At 40.7% G+C, this 13,967-nt stretch overlaps 1 protein-coding gene across 5 annotated transcripts in view; it reads left to right on the top strand.

The window, feature by feature from the left end:
* Nucleotides 1-13,967, top strand: part of Pigl (phosphatidylinositol glycan anchor biosynthesis class L) — a 116,487-nt gene that overhangs the window by 61,065 nt on the left and 41,455 nt on the right. For all 5 annotated transcript variants that reach the window (XM_058572012.1, XM_046422085.2, XM_046422086.2 and 2 more), the window contains exon 3: nt 9,257-9,347. In XM_058572012.1, the coding sequence (XP_058427995.1) occupies nt 9,257-9,347 (91 nt within the window). The remainder of the gene's footprint in view (nt 1-9,256; nt 9,348-13,967) is intronic.

Genomic DNA, 13,967 nt, shown 5'->3' with positions numbered 1-13,967 from the left:
TCTGTATTAAAGTTCAGAGTGCAGTGTGCAAAAGTGGGACTCGGTTTTAAGAGAGATAAGCTATTTCCCAACCCTGGTGGAGTTCCAGCCACAGAGACCATGTCATCGGTCTCTGTATGCAGGACTCTGGGGGGAAAAGTTCTGGGCCATGGGCTTTCTTGGCTCAAGAGGGGAAGGTAGGAGCCTTTTCTCACTTGGTGTCTAAAGGGACTGACCTCCCCACAGAAAGTTCTCCTGGAGTGTTTCCATGACTCTTCTGACCCTGCTCTAAAGAGTGCCAGCCAGAGTGAGTCAGAATGTGTAGAAAAGGTCAGAGTTTGAGGATATTCTGCCAGTAGGAAAACAAACGTTATTTTTATGAACTCCCACAGGCTGAGAGGCTGTCCTGTTTACTGAACATTGAGGTCTAGGGTGGGGCTGGGAGTTTGGGTCATTTTCTAACAGTATTAACACTATGTTTGCTAAATGTACCCTCAGGAAGGGCTTTTCATGCTTGTGGGTATCAAATCAAAGGAATCGTAAGAGTTGGCTTCCCCTGCCATGTTTGGTGGCTTCCGAAATATCAACCTTTTTCTCCTCAGAGGCCTTCAGAGCGGTACTTGATGTGTTTCAGAAACACTGGCATATGGTTGTGGCACCAACCAGTCATGCTGCCACCCCTACCTTAAATTCCTGACCTCCTCCCTGTCCCCGTCTCCTTTTCCTGGCAAATTCCTTCTCATCCTACAGGATCCCAAACCTCTCCCCACTAGACACAAAGCTTCCTGAGGAAGGGCCCATGACTTGTGACTGTCTTAGTCTCTAAAGTTAGCCCTATATTTGTTACATAGTGTGTGCTTAGTCTGAATCCCATTAAATGAGCAGATTTTATTCTCTCATAGCCCTGCCCTAGTGTCTTGGGTCCCTGGCAACCTTCCTTCTAGATGACTCCTCTCCAGGGTTATTTAGCCAACCAACCTCTGGTTGGTTCAGTTTGACAGCTCCTTGCCTCAGCTCACTCTGCCCCTCTTGCTTTCCTCCCCTAGGGTTTCTCTGCCATTTCTCAGGTGCCCAAGTGTACTCAATCCTGAACTATTGGAAAGTAAGCACTCTATGGAGAGAAATACTTCCTCTTTATCCCCCTGGACAGGTGAATAGGTCTGAGATGATTTTCATAAAACTTTCTAGACACTTCTGTAAAATTGTATGGCCAGTGCTCAGAAATGGGGCTGTGTCAATAATTGCCTCCTCTAGTGCTTCTCTCCCTCTGTAACTCATCTCTGCTTCTGGGGCTCACATTCCCCTGCAAAGGATACACTGAGCTTAAGCCTTTGTTTTAGGCTGTGCTTTCTGGAAACCAAGACGAGGATATCTGGAGACTTGAATACATCCAGAGCCCTTTATGTAGAAGTTCTCTCACAGACTTATTTTGTTTTCAGAATTTAATTTCTTTAAATGTAGTTCTTTTTCTTTTTCCCGTGAGCCTCATTCTTTCTGAGAAGACAGCAAAATTAAAGTTTAGGGACTTGGGAGGGGGTAGGGTTTTTTAATTGTATGTTAACATTTCATACCTTGGGTGCATCTATGCTTTCTTTCCTTTTATTCTGAACATGCCTAAAAAACTATGTGTTATCATTAACATTTTTTATAAGCCACAATTCAGGAAGTTAGAGAAATTGCTCCCTGGTGGTAAAACACAGAACTGCTGACCTCTTTCCTCTGTAATTGCAGTGAACACATTATTTCTGCCTGCTCTGACTTTGGCCTTTAAACTTCTCTATTTCCTTGTGATAAATTTCTAGAAGGGCAGAGTCAAAGGGCACACATAATCATGTATGGGCAAATTGTCTTCTTAGCAACTTAAACTCTCACCAGCAGTATATGACAGTACCTCTTCCCTGTGTTCCTTTCCATATATGCATCTTGCTTTAGTCATGCATCTATTTGATTCTTTGTAAGAATCAGAAAGAACTTACTATATTTTGGCAGTTTGCATTTCTTTCTTTATAAATTGCCTATTTTATTTAAACTTTTTTTTTTTTGTAGTGTTTGTTCCTGGAGGGGGTCATGTTGAGGACTGAATCCAGGGCAAGTGCTCTACCACTAAAATACATCCACAGCCTAAACAGTCTTTAATAGGCCTTTTAAATAATTTTAAATAGTCCTCAGACTTCCTTTGAAAACAGCCTTGAAGGTCTGCCTCTCATTCTCAGTTCTTTGCTGGCTTTCATCCAGAAACATGATCTGATTGATTTGAGATGTAAAGTCATGAAGTGGAAAGACCATAGGTCTCTTCTCTATCGGAAGGTCTGGATGCAAAGTATGACCATTCAGGGCTTGTGTTTTGTTATTTCTGAGCTGAGAGGGCTAGGCAAAATGAATTTTATCAACTGGAATTCTGAAAGGACAGCAGTACATCCAGTAAAGAGGACTCATCAACTTCCTGATGTGATCCCTAGTTAGCTTTGTCCTGCAGTATCTGATGCCCCTTGTCCCACTCAGTTCTCTGGAGTTATCATCCTCAACTTTTCTTAGACAAAACCTGGCTACAAACTTGGCTTTATGGAGCTGGGGTTGTGGATCAGTGGCAGAGTGCTTCCCTCGCACATGTGAGGCATTGGGTTCGATCCTGAGCACCACTTTTTTGTTGTTTATTTATAAAAATATTTATAAAAATAAATAAACAACAACAAAAAAATCTCCATCTCCATCAGTTTTTCTATATGTATTTTATTTCCATAAAATACATATTTCCAATTACTATTGGTACTGACTAAAAACATGGTTTGAAGAATTACTCTAAAACATGATAATTATTTCTAACCTCATTGATTACAGCAGATTTGTGTTTGTGTTAATATGGGAAGTCAAGGAAAACTTCATCTGTATAATTTGTTTTAAAATATACCTATTGGTATATTCCTGATATAATGGAAAATATTCAAATAATTCTTGGGCAATTTAAAAATATCTCAAGCTCCTTTTATGTCTAAAAACGCCAGCATTCTATAGTAATCAGGGATAAAAATGCCAGCGTTCCATAGTAATCAGGGGTAAAATGAGTGAGGGATACCCACATGGCCCTTTTCAGCATTCAAAATCAAACTTTTCTTTCTGTAATATATAAACTTAACTTTTTAGATAGTGAGAAGCAGGTGGACAGACTGCTGCTATTTTTTGAAAGATTAAGGCCAAGATTAAGAAACAAAAGTAAAAATCTCCCAAGCATCTCATCTGTTGGAAGCAAGACATTATTGAAACCTTATCCCTTTGCTCTGCATCAGTGGAAGCTGTAGTTTCCCTTGTTAAGTGACTTCTGGATAAGTTAAACCAATAGATGGTGATAACAGAAGCCTGAAAGATAGAGGAGGAAAAAAACAGGGTATTTCCCCCTCCTTCCATCCCAGTGACAGCTCCATTGGTGGCTCAATGTTCCCTGACTAGCTCCTACCAACCTAGTTCCCTCCATCACCCTGTTTCATGACTGGAGTCCATCATCAAGGTGGTAGTGGCATCCTTCTATTGCCAATCTCTGGATTGTTTCATTGTTCCCTTTTGGGCCTCTTATCTCTTCCCATCAAGTGAGAAAAAATTTTCTGTATTATAAATTCCTTCTAGACAGGCATGGTAGTAAATACCTGTAATCCTAGTGACTCAGGAGGCTGAATGGGAGGATCACAAGTATGAGGCCAGCCTCAGCAATTTAGCAAGACCCTGTCTCAAAATTTTAAAAAATTAAAGGAATGGGGATATATATAGCTCAGTGGTATGGCACCCCTGAGTTTAATCTCCAGTACCACAAAAAAAAAAGTTTCCTTCTGCATACTTTCTGGTTTTCATTTTCCTGACTTGGTCTTAATTATAAATTTCTAATGTCACATATATGTATCAGTGAACTTATGATAGGTTAGAGAGTCAAGAATTAAATAGCTGGGCATGGTGGCGCATGCCTGTAATCCCAGAGCTCAGGAGTCTGAGACAGGAGAACCACAAGTTCAATGCCAGCCTCAGAAACTTAGTAAGGCCCTATGTAACTCTATGAGACCCTGTCTCTAAATAAAAATAAGAAAAAGGGCAGGGAGTGGTGGCCCAGTGGTCAAGTGCCTCTGGATTCACTTCCCAGTACCAAAAAAAAAAAAAAAAAAAGAATTGAATAGATGCAAAAGCACTAGTAAAATGTGGACATTCTGAACAGTTACTAAAAGTCACTAAATTGTACACTTAAAACAGGTAGGTTTTATATAAAATTGTACCACAATAAAATTGTTTTTAAAAATATACCAGAAAAGTAGCTGGGCATGATGTTATGCACCTGTACTTCCAGCTAATCAGGAGCTAAGGCAGGAGGAGGAGGGATCACATCAGCCCAGGAGTTTGAGACCAGCCTGAGCCAAATAGCAAGAAAAGAATTAAGTAATATTTAAAATCAACACGCATAAATCAAAGGCATTCCTGTATATCAGCGACAAATCCTCTGAAATGGAAATGAGGACAACCACTCCATTCAAAATATCTTCCAAAAAAATAAAATACTTGGGAATCAACCTAACAAAAGAGGTGAAAGACTTATACAATGAAAACTACAGAACCCTAAAGAGAGAAATAGAAGAAGATCTTAGAAGATGGAAAAATATACCCTGTTCATGGATAGGCAGAACTAACATCATCAAAATGGCGATATTACCAAAAGTTCTCTATAGGTTTAATGCAATGCCAATCAAAATCCCAATGGCATTTCTTGTAGAAATAGAGAAAGCAATCATGAAATTCATATGGAAAAATAAAAGACCCAGAATAGCAAAAACAATGCTAAGCAAGAAGTGTGAATCAGGCGGTATAGCGATACCAGACTTCAAACTATACTACAGAGCAATAGTAACAAAAACAGCATGGTACTGGTACCAAAACAGGCGGGTGGACCAATGGTACAGAATAGAGGACACAGAAACCAATCCACAAAACTACAACTATCTTATATTTGATAAAGGGGCTAAAAGCATGCAATGGAGGAAGGATAGCATCTTCAACAAATGGTGCTGGGAAAACTGGAAATCCATATGCAACAAAATGAAACTGAATCCCTTTCTCTCGCCATGCACAAAAGTGAATTCAAAATGGATCAAGGAGCTTGATATCAAATCAGAGACGCGCCGTCTGATAGAAGAAAAAGTTGGCTACGATCTACATACTGTGGGGTCGGGCTCCAAATTCCTCAATAGGACACCCATAGCACAAAAGTTAATAACTAGAATCAACAAATGGGACTTACTCAAACTAAAAAGTTTTTTCTCAGCAAAAGAAACAATAAGAGAGGTAAATAGGGAGCCTACATCCTGGGAACAAATCTTTACTCCTCACACTTCAGATAGAGCCCTAATATCCAGAGTATACAAAGAACTCAAAAAATTAGACAATAAGAGAATAAACAACCCAATCAACAAATGGGCCAAGGACCTGAACAGACACTTCTCAGAGGAGGACATACAGTCAATCAACAAGTACATGAAAAAATGCTCAACATCTCTAGCTGTCAGAGAAATGCAAATCAAAACCACCCTAAGATACCATCTCACTCCAGTTAGATTGGCAGCCATTAGGAAGTCAAACAACAGCAAGTGCTGGCGAGGATGTGGGGAAAAGGGTACACTTGTACATTGCTGGTGGGACTGCAGATTGGTGCAGCCAATTTGGAAAGCAGTATGGAGATTTCTTGGAAAGCTGGGAATGGAGCCACCATTTGACCCAGCTATTCCCCTTCTTGGTCTATTCCCTAAAGACCTAAAAAGAGCATGCTACAGGGACATTGCTACATCGATGTTCATAGCAGCACAGTTCACAATAGCAAGACTGTGGAACCAACCTAGATGCCCTTCAATAGACGAATGGATTAAAAAAATGTGGCATTTATACACAATGGAGTATTACTCTGCATTAAAAAATGACAAAATCATAGAATTTACAGGGAAATGGATGGCATTAGAGCAGATTATGCTAAGTGAAGCTAGCCAATCCCTAAAAAACAAATGCCAAATGTCTTCTTTGATATAAGGAAAGTAACTAAGAACAGAGTAGGGACGAAGAACAGGAGAAGAAGATTAACATTTAACAGGGATGAGAGGTGGGAGGGAAAGGGAGAGAGAAGGGAAATTGCACGGTAATGGAAGGAGACCCTCAGGGTTATACAGTGGAGGGGGTAGAGAGAGAGGAGGGGAGGGGAGGGGAGAGGTGGGGAGGGGGGAGGGTGGATGATGGGAAAGGCAGCGGAGCACAACAGACACTAGTATGGCAATTTGTAAATCAATGGATGTGTAACTGATGTGAATCTGCAATCTGTGTATGGGGTGAAGGTGGGAGTTCATAACCCACTTGAATCAAAGTGTGGAATATGATATGTCAAGAAATTTGTAATGTTTTGAACAACCCACAATAAAAAATTTAAAAAAAAAAGAATTAAGTAATAAAAAGAATAAGTAATAAAATACCCAGAAAAGAAATTAAATAAAATGAACAGTGAGTAGATTAGACCAGTGATCTCCAAACTTTTTTTAATCACGCTTCCCAACAATAGAAAACACAATTTGAGTTTACACCTCCATATTTGTGGGTTTTTTAGTTTAAATTGCATACCTGTTGAAAAACTGTTCATTAAAGATATTTTCTAAAATAACTACAAAATAGAGATTCAAACAGATGGAAACACATGTAAATAAGAATTCTTGGGGCTGGGACTATAGCTCAGTGGTAGAGTGCCTGCGTCGCACATGTAAGACCCTGGGTTCAATCCTCAGCACCACATAAAAATAAATAAAGATATTGTGTCCATCTATAACTACAAAAAAAATTTTAAATAATAAGAGTTCTTCTGATTTCCTAGTGGTATGGGGATATAGCTCAGTTGGTGGAGTGCTTGCTTCGCATACATAAGGTTCAATCCCCAGAACAACAACAACAACAATAAATGAAGAAGAAAAAGAATTTTTAGAATTTCCTGCTTTAACTATAGTGGTTTGTTTGATACCTCACCTAGAATGCTCTGCAGAGGACTTCAGAGCAAGGAAGACAGAGGAGTTCTTTCTTTTTTCTAAGGGCTTAAATTAATCTATTGTAGCAGTAATGCCACTATTTTTACATTTGCATAGCTCCTTCAGTTTTAGGTGTTCTTCATCTGTGTTATCTCCTTTGCGCTCTCACCTAGAGAAGCAAAGTGGATCAAAATAGGAGACAGACTGGGGGAAAAACTTGAATGCCTGACAAGAGGTGCTTGGAATTGGTCATAATAACAGTGCTGCCATATCAGATGTGTCACCTCACAGAGCAGACATTGGCAGTCCAGAGTCCCCCCAATTATTGGCTTCCTCAGCATGTCAGGGGAAGAAAGGTGTGGAGGTGTACCGTGCATGAGCTTCCCACTCTGGATTCATTTTTCAGCATTTCAGAACCCAGAATTAGTAGGCATAGTCAACACTCTCCTGCCCTTTTTCTTAGACTGCTCCTCCATCTTGTGTGCTAAAGTTCCATGAGACTATTATTCATGTATTCAGTTTCTAAAATGATGTTTTGATACATTTATCTGGCTCTCCCAGCCAAGAGCCATGTGTATAGCTCTTATCACTTCAGAGTACTTTCTGTGGTTCCTGTATCTTTACTTCTCCTTCACAGTCTGAGCTCAGCTAGTCATATTTTATATTCCATTTCCAGAGAACAAGGCTGGATTTCATACTGTTCCTACTTTCTTCTTGACCCTTCCCCACTTGCTGAAGTCTGCCCTTCTCACTGCATGAGCATCCTGAGAACTACATGGATTGGCTGACAGGACAAGACTTTATATAAAACTTTCCTCTATAGAAAGTACTGTGAGGGGTTGATAAGGTAGCCAGTGAAACAAAGGAAATGATACTATTTAATGTCATTTTCCTGATGAAAAAGCTCCAGGTTTGCCCAAGGTCCTAAGACGGTCAAATAATGGCTCTAGTCCCTGGGGAGGTTATAGCAGCCTGCCAGATAGGGAGCAAAAAGAGTTCTTGAGTTCTCAGTGGCATTATGGGTATTACTCCTACCTGAACTGAGAGATGGGAATCTATTTTTAAGATTGCGAATAATGCAAAAGGGGTCATATTGAATCATTGGTCTCATATCGGGTAATGTCATAGATTCATGTACAAAAATTGGGGCAGAAAGTATTTCAGCAGGTAGGAGAAGATAAGTTTGACCTGGTGGAGGCTATGATAAATTGTAGATTACTCTGACACAGACCTCTGCTTCTATGACATGGTGGGCCCCATTCCTGGTGGAGGGAGAACATAACTGGTTCCTAGTACTAAGACTTCTTGGCAGTCAGAAAACCAGAGTTCATGTCCAATTCTTAACTGCCTCACAAGCAGGCTATTCAACTTCCTCTGTAAAAGCTCCCTTCAAAGATGTTTATGAATTTAAATGAAGTATCTTTGTACTTTTTAATCAAAGCATGGTTATGGCTGGGTGTGGTGGTACACATGTGTAATACCTGTAATTTGGGAGGAGCACAGGTTCAAGGGCAGCCCAAGCAATTTAGGGAGACGCTGTTTTAAAAATAAAACATAAAAAAGACTAGCATTGTAGCTTAGTGGTAGAATGCTCCTGGTTCAAACCTTTAAAAAGTGGGGGTGGCATGGTTACTTTATTTATTTATTTATTTTTAATTTTGAGATGGGTCTCACTATGTTGCCTAGACAATCCTCATGTCTCAGCCTCCCAACAGGTTGGATTACAGGCATGCACCACTGTGCCCCAGCCTTTTTGTTATTATTATTTTTCTTAGGTGTAATTGGCCACAATGCCTTTATTTTATTTATTTATATGTGGTACTGAGGATTGAACCCAGGGCCCACACACGCTAGGCGAGCGCTCCACCACTGAGCCCCAACCCCAGCCCTGTGCCCCAGCCTTTTACTGTTAGTCTTAGAAAGTGCATTATACTGTCTTTGTTCAAGTTCATTGTTAGCACATCTGTCTCCCCAATTTATGGACAGAGCCTTGTCTCATTGATGCTGTTACTTCCCCTCAGCAACAAGCACAAAGCTCTGAAAGTATACTGTATGGAATTATCCATTGTTTCACATGTAAATTATTTTATGTGTAAAGCTTAATCTCTTTAGCTGAAATCTCAGTAACTCAAGGGTAGGGAATCCCCCCAACTTCCAATGTAATTCCTGTCACAAAACCAGACATACATCTATGGGATCTTAGGGAGAAGTTTGCTCTTGAACAAATGTTCAAATTGTGTGCTTCTCACTTGCAGTGATTTCCCAGATGATCCAGGAGTGCAGTGGGACACAGAGCGTGTGGCCAACATTCTCCTCCAGCATGTAGAGGTCAATGACATCAACCTGGTAAGTATTCACATCCCTAGTGAAAAGCCTGGGATTCCTGTCCTGTCTCAACAGTTGGTTTCTGCAACTTGTCCTGTGACTGCCTTCCTACTTCCAGTTTTGCTCCAAGGCCACTCCATAAAAAAAACCAAAACTTCCAGTGCTCTCTTCTAAACCTGCAAGGAACAAACACACCTTTTAATTCTTCTAGATCTTTTGTGAAACCAAATAGCTGAATTATCAATGTTCTGATAGAGGCAGAGGTTTTTTCAAATGATGTCCTCCCTCCCCCACCTCTGCCTCACCTCCTGAAAGCTTAGAGTCCCAAGAGTCCCACCGTGACTCTCATTGATAAAGAATTTCACCTTGTGCCAAGCAGTTTCACATTTAGAATATCATTTTCACTTTTAAGGTAAATGTTATAATTTTAACTTAACATTGAGGAAATGGAGGTTTTCAGAGCCCAGACAGCTTGACCAGTGTAGGCAAGTGATGAAGGTAGGAATTTTTGTTTTTGTATTTTTGCAGCACTGGGGATTGAACTCTGGGTGCACTACCACTGAACTACATCCCCGGTCCTTTTTCTAATTTTTTTAATTTCAAGACAGAGTCTTGCTAAGTTGTGGAAGCTGGCCTTGAACTTGTAATCCTCCTAATTTAGCCTCCCGAGTTGTTGGGATTACAGGCATGTAAAACCAGTAAGATTTTTTTGTTTTGTTTTTATTACTACTACTACTACTACTACTACTAATAATAATAATAATAATAATAATAATAATAATAATACTTCTTCATGGGTTAATATCTAAAATTCCACCATTTAAAGCCCTTCTCATTTGATTTAAATTTTGGGTAATGTTCTTTAAAAGATGATTCCTTGCTGGGTGTGGTGACACAGGCCTGCAGTCCCAGTGATTTGGGAGAGTAAGGCAGGAGGATTGCAAATTCAAGGCCAACCTCTGAACTTATGGGAGCCCCTCTGCAACTTAACAAGACCCTGTCTCAAAATAAAATATAAAAAGTGCTGGAGATATAGCTCAGTGGTAAAGCACTCCTAGGTTCAATCCCCAGTACAATAAATGAATGAATGAACAGATAAATAATGAGTTCTGCCTGCAGAGAAATATATTAAGCTTTTATAAATGATGAATTCATCATTGTAAACTAGACCTTTATTATTTTTTAATATTTTTTTAGTTGTCAATGAACCTTTATTTTTTAAATTTATTTATATGCAGTGCTGAGAATCGAACCCAGTGCTTCACACATGCTAGGCAAGCACTCTGCCACAGAGCCACAACCCCAGCCCCATCGACTGTTCTTAAATGAGGATTTTCACTAGTATATGAATCAGATTGTTTTTTTGTGGTCCTGGGAATTGAACCCAAGGGCCTATTTATTTTTCATTTTGAGACAAGGTCTCTCCAAGTTGCTGAGCTGGTCCCTAGCTTGCCATCCTCCTGTCATCCTCAAATAGCTGGATTATAGGTATGTACTACCATGGCCAGTGAGACTGTTTTTGTTTCGATTTGTGTTGTGTTGTTTTGTTTGTGTTGGGCATTGAACCCAGGGCACTTTACCAATGAGCTACATCCCCAGTTTTTTTCATTTTTTTAATTTTGATACAGAATCTTGCTGAGGGTCTTGCTGCTTTGCTGAGACTGGTAACTTCCTGCCTCAACTTTCCACGTTGCTAGAATTAGAGGCATGCTCCACTTTGCTAGACCAAACTGTTTTCTAATGACAAAAATATAACTGAAACCATATACATAGACAAAATATCCATCTCACTGGCTCATTCTGAGTCACTTAAAGGTTAAGAAATAAGTAGGCCTCAAGATCCCTAACCCCGCCAACTTGTTCTTCCCCTCTTTCTTTTCCTGAATGGAAAAAAATGGTTTTTATGATTTTTCAGGCCTATACATCCCACTGTCCCTTCCCAGAGGATATAAGCATGAAAGCAGTGTTAGATGCATGCATTAGGAGTCACATGCCCAATTGTGCTGACAGCAGCTGGCCTTGTTCCTCTTACCCACAGTTCCCCACCTTCATAGTCAGAACTTCTCAGGGCCATAACCTAGATGTTTAGACAGAGCTGATCTTCAGGTTGGTCCTTCAGCCTTGCACACCATTTTCCCATGGTAGTGGCTTCCCTAGAACAAATCCCCAAATACTATCCCTCCTCTGCTCTCTCAGTGTATAAGAGGTACTGGTCTCCCCCAGTCACTCCTGGTTTCAGGATTTACTCTCATCTTATTCAACTTGGAATTCAAGGTCCTCCCTGATCTGGCCCTTACTTTAATCCAGGACACTGGAAATTATAGTTTATCCTTGCTGAAGGGCAAAGTTTCTTTTTCAGAACATGTTGCAGCTAACCTGGGTCCTGAGTATTTGGGGTTGAGGAATCTTGAAGGCACAGACAGCTCGGCATCCCTTTCTTGCTTTCAGAAAAGTTTCCTATATTTGAGTCCCAGAAAAGTGATTTGTGATCCAGAATCCATTCTCCAAGAAGCCTTCCCTGACTTCTTCAGCCCTCTTTGGGATTCCCACAGTATTTGCAGTTTGCACTGAACATATGGCATATTTCGCTGTTTATTCTTTAAGATGCAGACTTATATCTTGTAAATTAGATTATAAAGTCCATGAAGGCCAGGACCATCTTTTAAAAATCTCCAAAAACTGGCACAAATCCCAAGAGAGAGCTCTCATTGCCTGGAGGTCTTTCCTGAACGTGTGCTGCTGTTCACATTCATTCAGTAAAGGGCCTTTATTGTCAGGAGAATCTTAATTTAATTGCAGTCAACAAGGAAATCACTTTAAAACAGCTCAAAAATAATTAATAAATTATGTGCAATATCCTCTGCTGTTAATAAGAAAATTTAAGTTATCAAAGTGCACTTCCTTGGTCTGAACTTACTGTCACAATGGAGGTATAGGAGCATCCTAAAACAGCCAGTGTGGCCATACCCAGCCATAGTGGAGCTAAGTATGAGTTTGTGTTCAGCTCCTAGTGACACAGTTAAGTGCTCTTTTATATAATCCCACAGCCCCTGAAGGACAAGGGCTGAGGGGTTAGTTAGTACTAGGCAGGTGATAATTCTCAGGGGCAGTGTCCTGTACCTGGATGAATACATAAATCTTGGGAATCTCCAGGAGCCCTATTCAAACCAAAAGTACTAACTGCATAGCAATAGACAGTGAAGCACCAGTAAAGAAACATAGGTAGAAGTGGAGAGCACAGCGCTGAGAATTTATCACCTGATCCATGCCAGAATAAGACCAAAAGCACCCTTGTCTGAAGCAAAGCTGGCTCTGCAGCCCTCACTATGGTGTGATGACAGGAATTGGTTCCATCTGGCCCCATGTCTATCATATGCTTGCAAGCTGCCTGCTCTGCTCACTGAAGGAATATCATGAGAACCACAAAGAGTGGCTCTTTGTGGATAGGGCTCTTGAAAGTGTAAAGTTGCCCTCCACAGAAGGCAGCTCAGGAGGTTGGTTGTTGTCTTTTCTGGGTGTCAGGCTGGCTAGATACTGCACCTAACTTCTCCTTTAACCCTTAATCAGTACATATCTGTTAAATGCCTGTTATGGGACATTTACTGTGATGAGAACTAGGATTACAACAGCAAACTAAATCCACCTACTCCCTGCTCCTTTACAGCAGGGTGTCTCAACTACGGCATTATTGACATTTGGGACTGGATAGTTCTTTATTATGGGGGCTACCCTGTGCATTGTAGATGTTTTGCTACATCCCTGACCTCTACCCCTTAGATGCTGGTAGCAACCCCTCTCCTCAGCTGTCACAATAAAAACGTGTCCAGACATCGCCAATGTCCATGGGTAAAACCATCCCCAGGTTAAAAACCAGTATCTTAGAAACCAGCATGCCCTAGGGCTGTGAGTATTCACTCAGTCGTAGAGTACTGGTCACCCCCACACACATGAGGCCCTGGATTCAATTCCTAGCACCACAAGAAAAAAAGAAGAAGAAGTAGAAGTAGCCAGACACAGTGGCCCATGCCTGTTATCCCATTGGCCTAGGAGGCTGAGGCAGGAGGATAGAGTTCAAAGCCAGCCTCAGCAACTTAGTGAGGCCCTAAGCAATTCAGCAAGATCCTGTCTCTAAATGAAATACAAAAAAGGGCTGGGGATGTGGCTCAGTGGTTGAGTGACCCTGAGTTTAATCCCCTGAGTTCAATCCCCGGTAACCCCCGCAAAAAAAAAAAAAAAAAAAATAGAAGAAAGAGGAGGAGGAAGAAACAAACTGAGGTATCCCACTGATATCTTTTTTATTTAGGGAGGGCAGCAAGTAAGATTTCCTTTGATCCAAAAGTTCTGCAAACTAGGAAAGAAGAAAAGTGGATGGAGTTCTGTGAAGAACTACAAATATGGGGCTGGAGCTAGGGCTCAGCAGTAGCCCACTTGCCTGGAATGTGGGAAGCACTGGGTTTAATTCTCAACACCACGTATAAATAAATAAAACACAGGCCTATCAACAACTAAAAAAAAATTTTTAAGAAATATTGTCATGTAAAAATCTACAAAAGTCCAGGGATATGGATACAATCAGCTCAGCCCAGCTTGCAATAGAAAGGAGGAAGGAGGGCTGGGGTTGTAGCTCGGTGGTAGAGCACT

The sequence above is a fragment of the Marmota monax genome, unplaced genomic scaffold, assembly GCF_021218885.2.
Source record: "Marmota monax isolate L192 unplaced genomic scaffold, Marmota_monax_Labrador192_F-V1.1 WCK01_AAM20220418_F8-fsc00311, whole genome shotgun sequence".
Classification (NCBI taxonomy): domain Eukaryota; kingdom Metazoa; phylum Chordata; class Mammalia; order Rodentia; family Sciuridae; genus Marmota; species Marmota monax.
Note: the sequence above shows the minus strand (reverse complement) of the source record. Positions and strands in the feature narration are given on the sequence as shown.